Genomic DNA, 16,106 nt, shown 5'->3' with positions numbered 1-16,106 from the left:
TGCAGGAGATGATGAGACCAGAGAGTAAAAGCATTTAAAATGAACACGAGAGGATTTGTTGTTTCTTTATTCTAATTTAGCCTAATTATTGTTTTCTGAATTTATGAAACACGATTTGGGTCAAGGTCGATATATCATATCAAATTTTTATTTTTTCAAAATATCTCCAATTTTGACTTTAATTATCTTTTCCTCAAATAACCTACATCTAACCTGCAGTTGTATGAATACAATATTTAGCTGTAGGTTCATTGGAAGTATATGAATCCACAATGCTATTCTTTTTTTTTCTTGATTATACTTTAAAAACGTTATTATTTTTTCATTCATGAAAACTAACTCGGCAACGATGAGATCTATCGATTGCTCTGCGTGGGATTCTCCTTGTCTGCTCTCCATCGATGCTCTCCTTCTCCACCAGCAGCGTCTTGCAGGGCAATGCATGTTTGAGTTGTGGAGCTTCGCTGCGATTTAAAGGTGAGAAGCGGGATTTTCATTCACAGGCGACTGCCCCTCTTTTCCTCCACATTCCGTCTTTCACGCAATGTTCATCCACGACAACGTGATGCGTGTTTACGGTCGAACAGCTAAGAAAGTCCCACTGAAAACGAGAGCTAAAGCTAGACGTTAGTGGAGTTAGCGCAGTTAGCCTGCTAGCTAGCCTCCACAGAAACACGCTGCTTTTTATTTACCTCCGTTATATTGACAACACATGAGGCAGCGGCTTTCCTATTAGCTGTTGTTGTGCCTTAAGACACAACTGTTACTGCCCTATATGTAGCTGATAAGCTAAGCTACATGTTGTATTACCTAGCTCACCAATGTAGTATTTTGAACATGGGGGTGTAGAGGCATGCTCTGTTTGCTTTGTACAAGTGTTTTGTGTTGTCATGAGACTCTTTGTTTCACCTTTGTCTCCAACCAAGAGATATAGTGTCTCATTAATCCTACTCGTGTGTGTTTCTGTCAACCAGCATCATGGGCCGTCGCAAATCCGACAGTGAGGATGACAGTCGCAGCAAGAAGAAGAAAAGGCAGCGACGTCGCTCATCATCCTCTTCCTCCTCTTCCTCCTCATCCTCCGACAGCAAGGTGACCAGCGGCCGGGTTCGCAGGTCCAATCGACGGAGCCGATCTCGCTCCAGGGACAGGGACAGAGACAGAAGGTGAGAGTACACAGAGGGCTCGTCTTTCCTACGTGGAGGTGGCAGGGGTGAGCACTGTGAGTAGGCGACTGTCCTTGGATGAGAAAGACTGTGTTTCTGGTCTGCTGGAGCGCTGGCATGTTGTACAGGAAAGAGTCACCACCTTTTATTGGTGGCTTATAAAGTTATAGCAAAATAAGTTTCCTATCAGCCCGGCTCCTACTTTAAATGGCAAATCTTCTCTGTGGTTACAAAAAAAACCCTAACTTTTGGGACTATGAAGTATTTATTCCTTATTTGAACATACACATTTTTCCTTGCTACATGACTATCACATGGTAACGTCTTTCTGGGGAACTTAAGCTGAAGTGCTTTTCTGGCTCTGACAAGTTTCAGTGTCAGTTGTTAAAAAGGCCGATGCTCCCGTTCTGCTCAAGTGTCCTGTTAAGATAACTGTGTGACAGTGAATCAGCATGAATAATCACACAACCCTGAAACATGCAATTTTAAACTACCATTTTTGATGTGCTTTCATATTGTGACATATCAATATGTGAAAAGGAGTTTTTTTTATTTAGTTTTGAATTTGTTGACCAAGTAAGATTGTAGTCTGTTTTATAGTTTTGCTCATGTTCAGGATTGTTATACATAGAACAGTGGTCTCTGAAATACCGCCATGCTTTTTAAAACAAATACCAACTAAGGAGTTTGCTTGGATATGAAATCTGTTAGCTATGAAATCTAACTGGGATTTTAATCAAGCCTCAACTATTTTAGTTGCTCATATAATTTCCACAAAAACAAATCTCATGAGTGAGCACCATAATAAATGACTGGCACTATGAGTCGTGTGTTTAGGTGGGAGGATATTTTGCAGCTGAAACGTCTATAGCTCACTTGAGTCAAAGTGAGGTGGTTGTTATGCATGGAAGTAAGTTATATCTTGAATATCTAGAAATTTAGAGGTGTTTTTATGCGTTATTTTGTGTCTAGTCTTTCTCAAAATACATGAAATAGAAAATCAAGGCAAAGCAGAGACATACAAACTTAACAAGGTGCCACTGGTTTTAAAAGCACCTTTTATAAAGTATCACACATAGTAGTTGCTGAGGAAAGGGGAGGCTCAATACTAATCACACATCCTTTCAAGTGGCTATGTGGCTGGACGTGGCCTCTTCCATCCACCATCCATCCGTACCTGCCACTGGCTGTATGTAGCTGTTCAGACAAGGCCACTTGATGGTAATTATTTATGAAGCCCAGTCAAGGTCCATTACTGTTGATGGGAAGTCATTGCCTGTCTGTACAGGGTGGGGCCGGGTGGGCAATGTAAACCCTGGGACCACAGCCTCTCATCTATTAGCCAAACGTTTTGATCAATTAACCAAGACTCTGTGTGTGTGTGTGTGTGTGTGTGTGTGTGTGTGTGTGTGTGTGTGTGTGTGTGTGTGTGTGTGTGTGTGTGTGTGTGTGTGTGTGTGTGTGTGTGTGTGTGTGTGTGTGTGTGTGTGTGTGTGTGTCACTCAGTGAGAGAGGGAGAGAGACTAGTTCCTTTAATAGGCTCAATATGAAATTCGACACTGTGTAGGATTTTCAACCTGCATTCATACAAACGGTGTAGAGAGACCTCACATGTAGAAAAACAGAAGAGTGCTTATGCTCTTGGCCAGTGACATAATGACCACATATTCAATGTGTAAGCGCAAAGAGAGTGATCGAGTCCATGGAAATGTGTGAGAGATATGAGAAGACATGAAATCAAGCTTGTTATGTTAGTTCATGTGAAAGACTTCTGTGTTAACCAGCTCCCGCTCACATGTGTTTGAGCCATTATGTTTTATTACAGTACATTTACACAGGCTCCTGTGAACATTTGTGAGTTAACACCACCTTCCAAAAAAAAGCTCAGCTCACTACTGTGTGTTTCTTCTGTTTAATGTGTGAAGTGGATCTATGCGGGCTGTGGAAATGATTTCATAAGCCTCCGCTCATGGGATCTATCCTTTAGCATACTAATGGTTCTTTGCTGTGCTACTCTAAGCGGTACAAATGCGGTTTGATAGTTCAGCCTCTGTATTATTTGCTTTCCTTTTTCTTCTCTTCCATCTTGCAGTACTCCCATAGGACCGAGTATGTGGTTTCTTTTTAGTGAGTGTGTGTTGGTATGCTAAAAAGATTTTGGGTGAAACAAAAGAAAAGATTTTAAATAATGAATTTTGCTCAAACTGTTTGAATGGAGAACGGGGGTTTCTGCATTCACATTCACCCCTATAAATACCTCCTGCTACATGATATCAATAGAAACACGGTGTGAGTGGTGTTTTGAAAATTGATGCTACACACATACACACACACTTCTGCAGCCACATTAAAGAGCAGAGCTCCAAAGGGCTCCCGTGGAGGAACTGTAGGGTGGCCTACGTGGCTCTGCTGCTCTGGGCCACAGACAGACGTGTTCACTAATGCAAAGTAGCCATTGGTGCTGCTGATAGGTGAAGTTGCTCGGGACGTGAGGACATATTTGCTCTTGAAATGAACAGCACAACAATTAGGAATACAGCGTTGACTTACGGATAAGAAGGAAGAATTCCAGTTGATGTCTGAGCTGCTGTAAACTGGTGGATGAACAGAGTATCAGAGGAAAGTCATAGCTTGAGTCTGGTTTTGTTAGTTTTTTCTATTGAGAGCAAATAAAAATTTAATCAAATGAACATGGCAATATTATAATAGCTAATAATGGGAAAGTTTCTCAGACAGCAATTTTGGGAAACTCATGTTTTCTGTACCCACACTGCACCTCCAGAACCTATGTAAATGTTTTGCTGTTGCTGACCACATAATGTTTAATGGTATAGATAAGAATTCCCCTTGATTAAGAATCCTGCCGATGTCAAATTTATGTTTGTCTGTTTCTGTCTCTGTGCTCCAGGAGAAGACGGCGTTCCAGCAGCAGCTCCTCCCATAGCCCATCTCGCAAGAGGACGAGTCGCAGTGCAGGGAGAGACAAAGGGAGGAGCCACCGCTCTCACAGGTCCCGCAGCCGAGACAGGAGGTAATGCCATCCCATTACTATGTTGTGTTTTCCCCCTTGTTGGAATGAACACTTTTAATCATGAATTTCTTGATAATAATAGCAAGTAATAAAGATAACAATAGTATTCAACATTCATTTTAAGATATTTTTTGGATATATTCTGAGATGAAGCGTTAAATATGTGAGGCAAAAGACCAATGAGTGATGGCTGCGTCATTAAGGAATGACAATACAACTTGAAACACTGTTTGTATTACAAGCCAGGATATGCCATGCTTTGTGCAGACTTTTCTTATTTAAGCTGCAATAAGAATTTTGGAAGTTTACTGTTGCATAAACAAACACATCATTTTGTATTTATGTCTCATGTCATCAGAAGGAGCCACATGGAAACTTGCATCTCAGTTCTGGATTAACATTTTGCGTTTGCACGTACTAATTTCTCAGTTAGCCCAGACTATGGGTTTTTGCTGTATGAGTATTAATGAAACAGCAGGTCACATGCAACACCAGTCCAATCCTTCCCAAATCTCTTCTGGCAGCAGCTCTTCTCTCACTCATTAATGCAATTAAAACATCATCACCCACGCACACTATGTTGAATTATGATTATTATTGATGTAGCAAGAGACTAACTTATGCATGCAAGACCAATGTGTACACACCTGCACCGCACACACTACCATGCACACACCACGCCATAGTCAGCCGAGTATCGCTTTCAGGAACATAAAGGCAAAGTCTCTCTGTGTGGTGGTCCATGTCATTAGCATAGTTAATCTGGTGCTAATGAACCAGTAAACTGCTGTTTTTAATTCCCTCACACTCACACACATGGACCCACAGTCACTTAGAAACACACACAGACGCACAATTGAAGAAAAGGTTATCATAATATATGCATGAGCGAGGCCCTTTGTTTACTTGTGTGTGGCTGCGGGTTAGAGCAGAGATCATTTTAATCACAAAGAGAAAAAAAAGTGTTTGAATGTTTTTATTACAGAGGTGACAGGATGACGCAACAGGGATGTGCCGACACAATTGTGGCTAATTGTGTCACCACACTTCCACTCTCTATCACTGAACATTTTGTGGCTTCAGAACAAGCAACAAATTTCAGTGTTGCACTGAAACAATTTATTGACATACATTTTCACACAATCCCCCTCTACTCTCTGCGGTACAGTGGCAGTCACTCACAGCGGCAGTGGTGATTAAAGCATCAGTCGGAAATGGCATTACCGTTGTGGGTGTGAGATGAAAGGTGGTTGGGATTTGGGAGATTTAGATCTGCAGTCGATGACATCGGTGTTTACAAACAATGCGCTGTGATTAGCAGGGTTGCGTTGCGTAATCGGCTTAGCGGCAAGCGAGGAGCAGGTGGGATGGGCTGGTGGAGGGTTTGTGCGGTGGGGTGTTTAAAAGGTGGAGACATCGATAAAAAATGTATGCAGTTTGTGATGGCAGCTGCAATTTGGGTCTGCAAAACTGAGCTGTTTGTGGCCACATGTGCACTCCCGTCTCAGTATTATAACAATCCAGGCGAAATTCCGTGCTGTCATCTAATAAATGGCACAAGCACTGAAAGGATTATTCAGCTAATTGGTTAGTTGATCAACAGAATAATAACCAGAAATACATTTAAAAAATTGTTGTTGTCGTGGCATCTCAGAAGTGAAAATTAGCAGCTTTTATTTGTCTCGTTTATTAATAAACTGATTCTCTTTGGGTTCCAGAGCAATTTGAAAATATTGCCGTTGGAGTTTTGTGACATTTTATAGCGCTAATGATTCATCTTAATATAATTGTGTGATGAAAAGCGTTTCGATTTTTCTGTTTTGCAGTGTGCAGCACGGGGAGCAATTGCTGTATTGTAATCTTGTACTGTGCTCTCTTGTGGGTGAATACTGCATATTCTATACCCGCTGCAGTACTGGAATGAAAGCAGGTTGGTGTGCACAGGTGCCCTGAGTGCCATCACTCAGTTGTGTGTGTGTGTGTGTGTGTGTGTGTGTGTGTGTGTGTGTGGATGAGGTTGCCCGAGCTGGCTGAGAGGCTGGCTGATGGATCATAGGAGGATTGAGTGGACAGGACCTCATGATTGATACGCAGATAGGATATGAGGTGCTGCCTGCCACCCCCACCCCAGCCAAACCAACTCGGCACCACCATCAGAAAAAGAACGGAAGGAAAGAAACAGAGTGTACAGATGAGAGAGAGAAGGGGGATGAGAAGTTCCAACAGAATGGAAAAGTCAGGAAAGAATAAGTTGAGTTAGTGCAGGACAGGGAGTGCAGAAGATCCTTAAAGAACAAAATGAAGGGGAAAGACAAACACAAGGGTCGGGAAATTATTCAGAAGAATTGGAGAATATTATCGCTTGTATCAGAATATTGCAGGCTAGAAGATTAGGGCCATTGTGAGTCGAAGCTAGAATATTATTACCTTATTTTCAATCTATCATATCTAAATAAAAAATAAGATGCATGAAATAAGAATAATGCTCCATCATGTGTTTACCATCTATCGTTGCTTCCTCCATCTCTCCTCTCTTTGCCCTTTTTTCCCCTGCCCTCAATCAGAGAAGGGCCAGGTCCCCCAGAGGCAGTCAATCTTGCCCTGAAATGTAAAACAGACAAGAGGAGCAGATTACCTATTTGCCATTAATGTTTATTCTCTTTGATGTGAGCAGGCATATCAGGCTGTGTGTATGTGTGTGCGCACACACAACAGTAAATGTGTGAGGTTGAATGAATGTATGTGCACATGTTCAAGGTGTGTGTGTGTCACGGCCTAGTCCACTGGGGAAGAGCAGAGTGGAGCATGGTGGCAGCAGCGTACAGTGATCTGATGCGTACCCAGTCCAACAAAGACGACACGGCCTCTCATCACAGTTGGATCACAGGCACGTCTTTAGGTGAGCTCGGCAGAGCGGTGTAGCGCTGGGCTTTTATGGGCAGCCACAGCAGGGGTTAAATGTGTGTGGCTCTGTCAGTCATTCACTGACTTAACAGTTTGCTTTACAGGCACTGGTGGAAGACACGGCAGAGGACTGGCAGGTGCGACAAATCCACCACTTGACCCTTCAAAGAGCAGCAGCGGAGCATTAAACCCACTGTTCACACACCACACATAAGCGAGCGTATACTGTAGGCTACACACAAATGCTTACATTTTCCTCATTAATATTTCACGGGTGTGGTGTTGAGTTAGCAGGGCAGAGTGCTAGCGTCAGGGTTTAGCCCTGGCTAACGCCTTCATCACTGGGATGCTGTCATGACTCAGAGGAGAGTGAGACGAGACCTCTAATTATTCGTCTTTAACCCTAGAGGGCTTGATGGGAAGCTAAACACACCACACAGCATGTGAGGATAGCTGACCAGACTCAGGATTATCTCAGCCACAAAGGCCGGGATGAGTCCGGAGCAGTCAGAGCCGTGGATGGGACGTGGTTTTAGGCCAAGACAGATCTGTCAATATTAATCAAATGAGATCATGCTCAAGTACAAGGGAAAAAGGTAACATGAATGTTATGTTGTAATTGTTTATGTTGTCAGTTTTAATCCACTTCAAGTTTATAAACAAGTTTCCAGCCTTTATCATTTAAATCAGTGGTTCTTTAAGCCGCTCGACTGCCAGCGGTAGCTTCATATTTACTATTCAGATATTAGAGCGGTATCAGTCATTTCTATTAGCAATTATCAGGAAAGGAATGAGTGTATTTTCCAAATGTCAAACTATTCCTTTAAGGCTGACATGAAACATAGGATGTAATAATAATAATGATAATGAGACACTTAAGTGATCCCCTTAGGGAGATTCTCCTGTCTCCTTCAGAGAGGTCGGAGGTCAGGATTGAGTAAAGGTCAGTGCCCAGAGCAGCCAGTTTCAGTGCCTGGGTAGAGGACATTTAACTAGGTACAATGCCTTGTACATTAATAGCTGACTTAAAGGCTTCTGGCTGTGTGACTCTCCTCCAGCCGCTCTGCCACCCTGCCATGTCTGTGGCTGCTGAAGCTCTGTGTTCTGGATGTTACAGCTCCACAAGTTCTGCACTCAGGACTGGAGATCACTGACTCTCGGCATATGTGTGTGTGCAGGGGTGAGCAATGACCTGGTATTTGTTTCATAAGCAATTTTCCGAATGTGCGAGATGAAGTGTCGTACATCTGCTAGATAGCTTATCTGACGTAGCACCAAGACAGAGCGTGCACAATGTCATCCAGCTTGGGAGTGGGACGGGCTGAGGTCAGCAACTGTATAGGGAGGAAAGGACTGTAGGGTAAGTTGTGAGGAAAGCCAGCGGGTTTATTGTGGGTGAGCAGAGTGGCCGCACAGCGTTTTCACTGCACCTCGATCAGCAATTCCCCTGTCAGGTAGCGAGGTGGGAAACATAAATTGATTCAACAAAGTTCAGAGTAAGTGTGTGGGCGATGTAGCAGGTGGTTTAGGGTGTCGCAGGCTTCATAAGGGAACCAGGCCTGAGTGTGTTTTGAGGACATGACAGGTGAAAATCTGGTTTCCTCAACAAACTGCTGAGATGTTGCCATATGAGAGAACCATAAGGCATGAATTATGGCACTAATGAATAGAAAATAAGTTATGAAAGAATGCAAACAACCTTTAAATCCTTTCTCTTCTTTCTCCTGCACTATCTCACGTAGTGTTATTGCAGTTCTGCTGTGGTTTTAGGTGAGTCTAGACTGGTGCTAAAGTGAAATTTAAGAGCAAGCTCCTGGCTGCATTTCAGCTGTCTGTTATTCCATCCCCCCCTCCACAGGATGACGTTTAGCCCTCTCTTCCTTCTTCCCCGATTACTGGACTTACAAAGTGTTGATTTAAACTGAAAGATGACCTGGTTTAGTTCAGCTGTGTCTTCTCTACTCCATAAAAATCAACATGCTTCTAGAGATCTGAACGTATTTGTTGTTGTGTTTCTCTCTCTCTCTCCCTCTCCCTCTCTCTCTCTCTCTCTCTCTCTCTCTCTCTCTCTCTCTCTCTCTCTCTCTCTCGCTCTCTCTCTCTCGCTGTTGTCTTTTTTATTTATCCGCTGTAAAGGCCAGTCAAGCACTGCTCGGCTTTGTTGTCAGAAACCTTTATTTACCAAAGGGAGGAATAAGTGACTGACACAGACAGCCTCTTTCATCCCCGCCTCACCGCAAGCAGTGTTCCCCTCTACCGCCAGAGGAAATCTCCCCCTCTCCCCATCCCCCCTCCCCTCACTCCTGCCAAGCCGGTCCCATCCCACACCCCCACCTCCACCGCACCCCTCCATCCTGCAGGCTCAAAATGCACTAGCCCACTCCCCTGGGTAGCAACCTAGCTGTAGAGGCTACACTGAGTAACAAACACGAAAGCACACGTACAGAATTCACCTCACAAAAGGCAGCGCACCAGTCCTTGCACACACACAAGTCCGATGGTCCCAAACCTCGACTAGTTTAACATCAAACAGTTGTCCCCCCCTCCCATCTGGGAGCAATGCCACACAAGGTCTGATTTGTTACAACCCTGGATACAAAAAAAATCTGTTTTTTTATGTTTGGGTGTGTGACGCTCAAAGGTTTGATAGAAAACAACATCATCTGCATTATTAAGGTTGTAAAGTGAGTTAATACTGTAATTACATTATTGTCAAATGTTATATTTGTAGGGAAATCATTATAATTTACCAAAATTTGTGTAACTTTGTTCATAAAAGCTTTTTATGCAGCCATTGTCATATGAAGTGAGATTCAGTCTTGCATATTTTTTCCAGTTGTTCAACCAGAGCTCTCTTTCTTTACGACATGTCATATGGGAAATATTATATTTGATGGCCTCACAGTTATGTGCTGGATACATTAGCATAAAAATACCACTTACTCCCTATCAAAACAGACACAACAAAGTGATTGGAACAGATAATACAATCTATATGATTCTTCAGATATTACAGTGGACATTATTTATATACAGAGCTCAAGTGTATTCCAAAATACAAAATTCATTTTGCCCAAAATAACAATAATAAATGCTTATTATGATGTTACTTCAAATTTACATGTTTTGGAATTTAACATAAGCTTTTGACTTTCAGTTCTAATCAAGAGCTCGAAGTAATTTTCCTTTTTGAAAAATGTGTGTGAATGAATGCTAATCTTTGTGATTAATTTAAGTATCATAGAAACAAGTTACTTTAAATCTGTAAACCAAAGACAAATTTCGTCTGTTTGATGAGCGAAACCTAACACCCAACACGTCCTCTGTTATTTTTTTGGTAGTGAAACACTTGCACCTCTTTGCGTATAAAAAAACCTAGATAATGCCAAAGTCTAAAATCATGTAACCAGCCTTCATTGTTTTCACTCGAGCCTCGTCCGTCTGGCCAGACCAAGAAAAAGACAGAGACAGAATTGCTTTTAGCTCTGGCATAGGAAAAGGAACACCAAGTGTATCTCTCTCCCTCTCTCCCTCTCCTTCCTGCCTTCTCTCTGTCTCTCTTTCCTATTTAAGCTTCTTGAAGTTCTTCCAAATTGGGTTTTAAATGCCAATTAGGAGGTTGAATGTAGTAAAATAAAAGCAAATGCAGGCAGGATGGCCTCACCTTCTGGCTGGTTAGGCTTCAGAGAGAGCCGAGCTGGACCTTTGGCTCCCAGCGAGGCTTTGAGAGAAATATCCTGCCTAATGAACACATTAATTATAACCATAACTATTTATAAGATGATAATTAGAAACGAAGGGAGGTAAACTGGGCTTTTCCTGCAATTAATGGAGGATTAATTACAGAAGCTAATGAAGTGGATTTTTGAAACGTGTGGAGGTGAAGTACAGAGATGTGCAGCTCGCTTTGTGATCACTGGCATAATTATTTTCTCCAGCGCCAAAGCGTTTGAGGCCCTGGTCCTCGCTGGCTCAGGCCGGCTAATAAGCATCATTGCACCGTTATATATGCACTTAAAAAGACTTGCCACTGAAATGACTGTCTAATTATTTCTAATTGGCAGGCCCTGTGTGTTGTCATTGAGCTGTTTGGAGCCGCAGCGCAGCCCTGGGTCTAATAACGCTCTGGGTGGAGAAGCACAGGGAGGGAGAGAGATAGAGAGACACTGATACACACACAGAGAGAGCGGGGGTAAAGAGGAGGAGGGGGTCTATACTAGTTGCCTGCTGCTTATAGCCGGACCTGCATATTGGCCCCCCGTGTCACTCGCCCAGCAGGACAGCAGGTCTGAGAATGGCGGCAGGTGCACCGAGAGGTCACCTTGCCAAGTAGCCGATTAGCAAAGTTTTATTTTATCCGTACTTATATTCCCCCCTTTTAATTATCAGCTTCTGCTCTTTAATTTATTCACAGAAACATGCCACCGTCTGTCCACAGTTAGTCTTTTCTTTTAAAAATACCCCCCCCCCCCCCCCCCCACACACACACACACAAACAAACACAGGGAAGGAGGGAGGTATGTTTATGTGTCGTGTGTGATTCAGTGGCCAGGTTTTGAGCCAGTCCATAGGGACCCCTGCTAAGAGAGCATGCATGGACGAACCTCAGTCAGCCGCGTTTACTTGTACTCTAGTTATGCCCTGGCTCAAACCATATGGATACCATCATTCTCAGTGGACACATATAGATAAAGACATATATTGTTTGTCTTGAGTGTAGCCACAGTCCTATTCTAAATTAGTGTCAACTTTACTTTTTTTTTACGTGCAAGTTTCCAATAAATTTACATTTTCATTATTATTTGAGGAATTGATATCCATCAGCATGTCTGAGTGTGCATGTGTTATGAGAGTGTTTGAATGATGGCCTGGGATTATGTGTGTGAGCACCTCACTTAACTTGTCCTCTAAGCAGAGCCATGTGCGTTGTCCTGCCAAAACAATCCCACCTCCGTTGTTCCTCTTCTCCCCCCTGGACGACTTGAGAGCAAATTGCCAGCTAATGGAACCACTGCCTGCACTTGTCAGTTCACTTTAGCCAAGCAAAGGACCCACGCACACACACCCTGACACACAAGCATGTGGTTTCACTCACGCGTTCAGTAATTTATTTGTGGAAAAAGAGGAGAAAAATGAGGGGAAATGGCAGAGGAATGAAACAAGGATCATGTGCGTCTTGACTGAAACCTTGACAATCTTTTTGAAAGTAATGAAACACTTTCTCAGCGCGCGCATGAGGTTTTCTATTTGAAATTTGTCTTCCTCTATTGTTCTGTCTATCCGCTCGGGTTCTGGCAGAGTCGAGGGCATGAGGAGGAAGTGCAGAGAGATGGATCGCCCAGAGGATACGTGGCCAACTGTCACATGATTGGCTGAACAAAGAGCAGATCACTCCTGTGACTGGCTGAACAGAGAACTCGCATGTCATGATTTGTTGGCTCCAAATCAAAGCAGGGAAAATTGTAATTATTTTAAATGCAGTCAACAGTTTTGTTGCGGTGGAACTTTGCCAGATTTCTCTCTGTGGAATATTGATGCTCAGAAAAAGTGAGATTAGTGAGCCTGGTCCTTTTTTCTCATGTGCTACTGCAGATGTGTAATGAATAAATTTCACTAATGCCATGCTGTAACATGTGTATTGTGTAACAACAGTGCATAGTGAGTCAGTCCTCTTACGCCTAAATGTTGAGTTTTATAGGGAGAATGAATATATTAAACAAAAAAACTAAAGATTCAAATTAGTTGGCAAGAAATTTTAAAAAGTTGCATAAAGAATAGACCTCGGTTCAATTGTCATTTCATTGTCTATAGCCCTTAAATAGAAGAATTTGTGGAAGCTGTCAATTCAGCAGTGTGAGTGTGTAAAAGCTTTAAAAAATCCTTCCCACTTGACATAGAATACTTAATCTATACAGAAATTGTGCCAGAAAAAAAATAAAATATATACATGTATTTTTTTTTTTTTTTTGCTGAATGTTTTTCTTCAGATGCATATGTCTGTGTCACACTACAGAAATGCTATATCGGCTACCTATAGTTCTGTGTGCAGGCCATGAAGACTATGAGAGGTGACAGATGTATTGGAGGGGGAGAGCCTTTTTTTTTCAAAGGTAGGAGAGATTTCTCTCTATCCATTTCTTGATCTCTCTTTCTGCGTTTGTCCCTCTCTCCCTCCCCTTGTTAAATCTTGACAGCGGTTCATAAAAAAAAAAAGATTTTTATAAACTTCTTTGAGACGAGCCTCTGTTCTGTCAGAAGACAACTTTATGTTACTCCACTGAAGAGAGAGAAACTAACAGCACTGTGTTTTTTTACAGGGCGCTATACCAGTTGTGTCTTGGGTGTTTAATTAAGTGTAGTTTGCCTTTAGTAGAGGAATGTGTGTCTGCTTTTTGTCGGCCTGTTCCTCTGTGCCTTTTACAGTCCACCCACATGGTTTGTCTCAGCGTTTATGATTTTTCTTATACCGGAGTTGTGAGGTTCCTAAATCACTTAAGCGCTCAGGGCTGCGCGGTCCACATTTAAACAATAAAGGGCTGTTATGCTAAGGGCCCTCAGATCTCCCGCCACTTCATAAATACATGGGTATAAAGGCAGAAAAATACATCTTCCCTGACCAGAGAAAGAGGGAGAGCAAGCGTCTAAGAGCACACCTGCTAATTTGAGCCAGCTTTATGTGAAGCTCTGCTGTCTGCTCTGTCTTCATAAGTCCCAATTTTTTCTTTTTCACTCTCTCCTCCTTTTTAGTTAGCCTGGTTGTTCTTTGCTCCCGAACTTTTAAAACCCTTTTCATATTGTTCTTTTTCTTCCACAGCCTCCTGCCGTCCTTCACCCATTGTCTCTCTTCGTCTTGTCCTTTTTTTCTCTACTCCTCCTCCTCCTTGTCTGTCCTTCAACTTTTTCTACCTCCCTGCTTCCCACCCTCCTACAGATGGAGGCAATGACAATCAAAACAACTCTCCCCTAACTCAGTGCAACTAATTGTTCCGGGCCGTGATGGATGGAAAGAGTGGGTTTCAATTACCTGAGTCGCTGTGAGCGAGTTGGCAAGTTAGCACCTAGTCTGAATGTGACCCCCACTTGACCTTGTGTCTGGGCTGAGTGGCCAGGCCAGCACCCCCACCCTCCTTCAGCTCCAGCTGCTAATGGGTGTCATGTCGAGCTGCGGCTGCACACAGGTCAAGGGTCGCGGGTGCACACCAGACGGCCAAGTTTAGGATTGCGATGAGGAGGCTGAGTGACACTGGGCATATGTGCCAATGAAGACGCCGGCTAATCTGCACATGCAGAGTGACGTGCACACACAGAGCCATGCACATGATATGCAAACATGCACGCTCGTGGAAACCACATCTTGCTGCGGAAAGTTATCTTTTCCCTCAGCGTTGGCAGGCCATCGTAGGTTCATATAGATCTGAGGGGTCTTTGAAGGCCTTTGAACTCTGCTAAATGGCTTGACCTTGTGGCTTGTGGCTGTAACCGTGTGAGTGTGTGTTGGGGTGGGTAGGGGGGTGCAGTGAGTGGGTGGCCTGCATGGGGTCTCATTTCTGCTTCCCAGCATAGCAGGGTATCGCAGACGTTTGTGTTGATGACTGCTGCATTAAAAGCAAACTGACGATTATGGCAAATCTAAACATTGCTTTTATGAAGCAGAGGGGGGACAGAGAAAAAAACATTTCTGTGAATATTTCATGCTCTGTCTTTGCTGTGTTAATTGTGCTCACAATCAGCTTCTTTGCGGGGATTCCTCGCGTGTTATTGAGTGTGTGTGCATATATTTATATGTCTGTGTGGGCGTGCGTGCCTGAATCGGTGTGTGTGTGTGTGTGCTGTGAACTGAGGGAACGGATAATGTGGCTGCTTGGAAGGAGGAAGCAGCTTGGGAAATGATTTCAACAGCTCTCATAATTAGAGGAATATCATAAATTAAACTTGTGTCTGCCGTAGCGTTTGAAGAGCACTCAAAAGTAATAAATTCTGGATGGTTAACATATTTGCATTCCATTCAGCAGGCAGCGTCAGGCAGGAACAGCTGTTTTCCACGTCTTTTGGCAGCAGGAAATGCACATTTCTCACTCAAGGTGCTTTTAAACACATTGAAATGGGAGAAAAAAAGAAAGAAGGACTTTTAACTTGAACATGAAGCTGCTGCTGTGTGCTCTGTCACTGGAAATAACTCGGCAGGGAACAGCGCATTAATGAAGTTCTTCAAATATGGATCTTCATACTTTCAATAGGCCAGTTTTCAATCTGTCTGTCGCTTGGAAAAGTCGGCAAGATTTTTTTATAGTGTGTGCGTGTGTTTGTGTGTGTGTGTGTGCGTGTGTGTGTGTCGTTTTAGATTCAAAGAATAAATCCCAGTGATTTAAAGGCTTCAAAATGCCTCCTCAGTAGTGACAAAAACACTTAAACTGGAACAAGTTAATAAGAAAAACTATGTTTTTGCATCTTCATTTTTTTTTTGTCCAGTTGAGGCCAGATAGAGCCACCTTTTCCTTTTCTATTGAATTGCACAAATATTACAAATTCGGTCCAGTCTATCCAATATTTTACTATTTATATTATTTGAAGGCACGTTGTTGTTTTCCTTCTGAATAAATCGTGCTGTGCCACCTCTGTTCCACTCGCTTTTTTTCTTTACTTCTGCTCCTTCAAATCTTTGTGACATCTTGAAACCCAATACTGTGATTTTTTTTTGGGATGTATTTCAAGCTAAATGGGTGTCTAACTCTGTAACATATGTGGAATCTGACTACCTCATCATTTTACAAATATTAAATAACGATAGTGCATTAGTGCACCTATGCCTTACAAAAGTTGTATTCGTTAAAAAATCATTCTGTTATATCTTTGTCAAAATGACTGAGCGCTTGAATTTTAATAGCACGTGTATTGGTAGATAGGCGTTTAGCTTAAAATAGAATATGCACAGATTATTCTAGAGTCAGGTTACAGCTTTTCAGAAAGATTAATGAAAAAAGGCATAAATAAATTGTGAATGTGAA

General features: G+C 42.6%; 1 protein-coding gene across 1 annotated transcript in view; it reads left to right on the top strand.

Annotated features, from left to right (window-relative positions):
- The first annotated feature begins 356 nt into the window (after positions 1-356).
- The window catches only part of rsrc1 (arginine/serine-rich coiled-coil 1), a 114,373-nt gene continuing 98,623 nt past the window's right edge, over positions 357-16,106 (top strand). The window contains exons 1-3 of the mRNA XM_062386557.1: positions 357-477; positions 975-1,166; positions 4,075-4,197. Of these exons, the coding sequence (XP_062242541.1) occupies positions 979-1,166; positions 4,075-4,197 (311 nt within the window). The 5' untranslated portion in view covers positions 357-477; positions 975-978. The remainder of the gene's footprint in view (positions 478-974; positions 1,167-4,074; positions 4,198-16,106) is intronic.

Source organism: Platichthys flesus, chromosome 4, assembly GCF_949316205.1.
Source record: "Platichthys flesus chromosome 4, fPlaFle2.1, whole genome shotgun sequence".
Lineage (NCBI taxonomy): Eukaryota > Metazoa > Chordata > Actinopteri > Pleuronectiformes > Pleuronectidae > Platichthys > Platichthys flesus.
The sequence above is the reverse complement of the archived record's forward strand: the minus strand, read 5'-3'. Positions and strand labels throughout refer to the sequence as shown.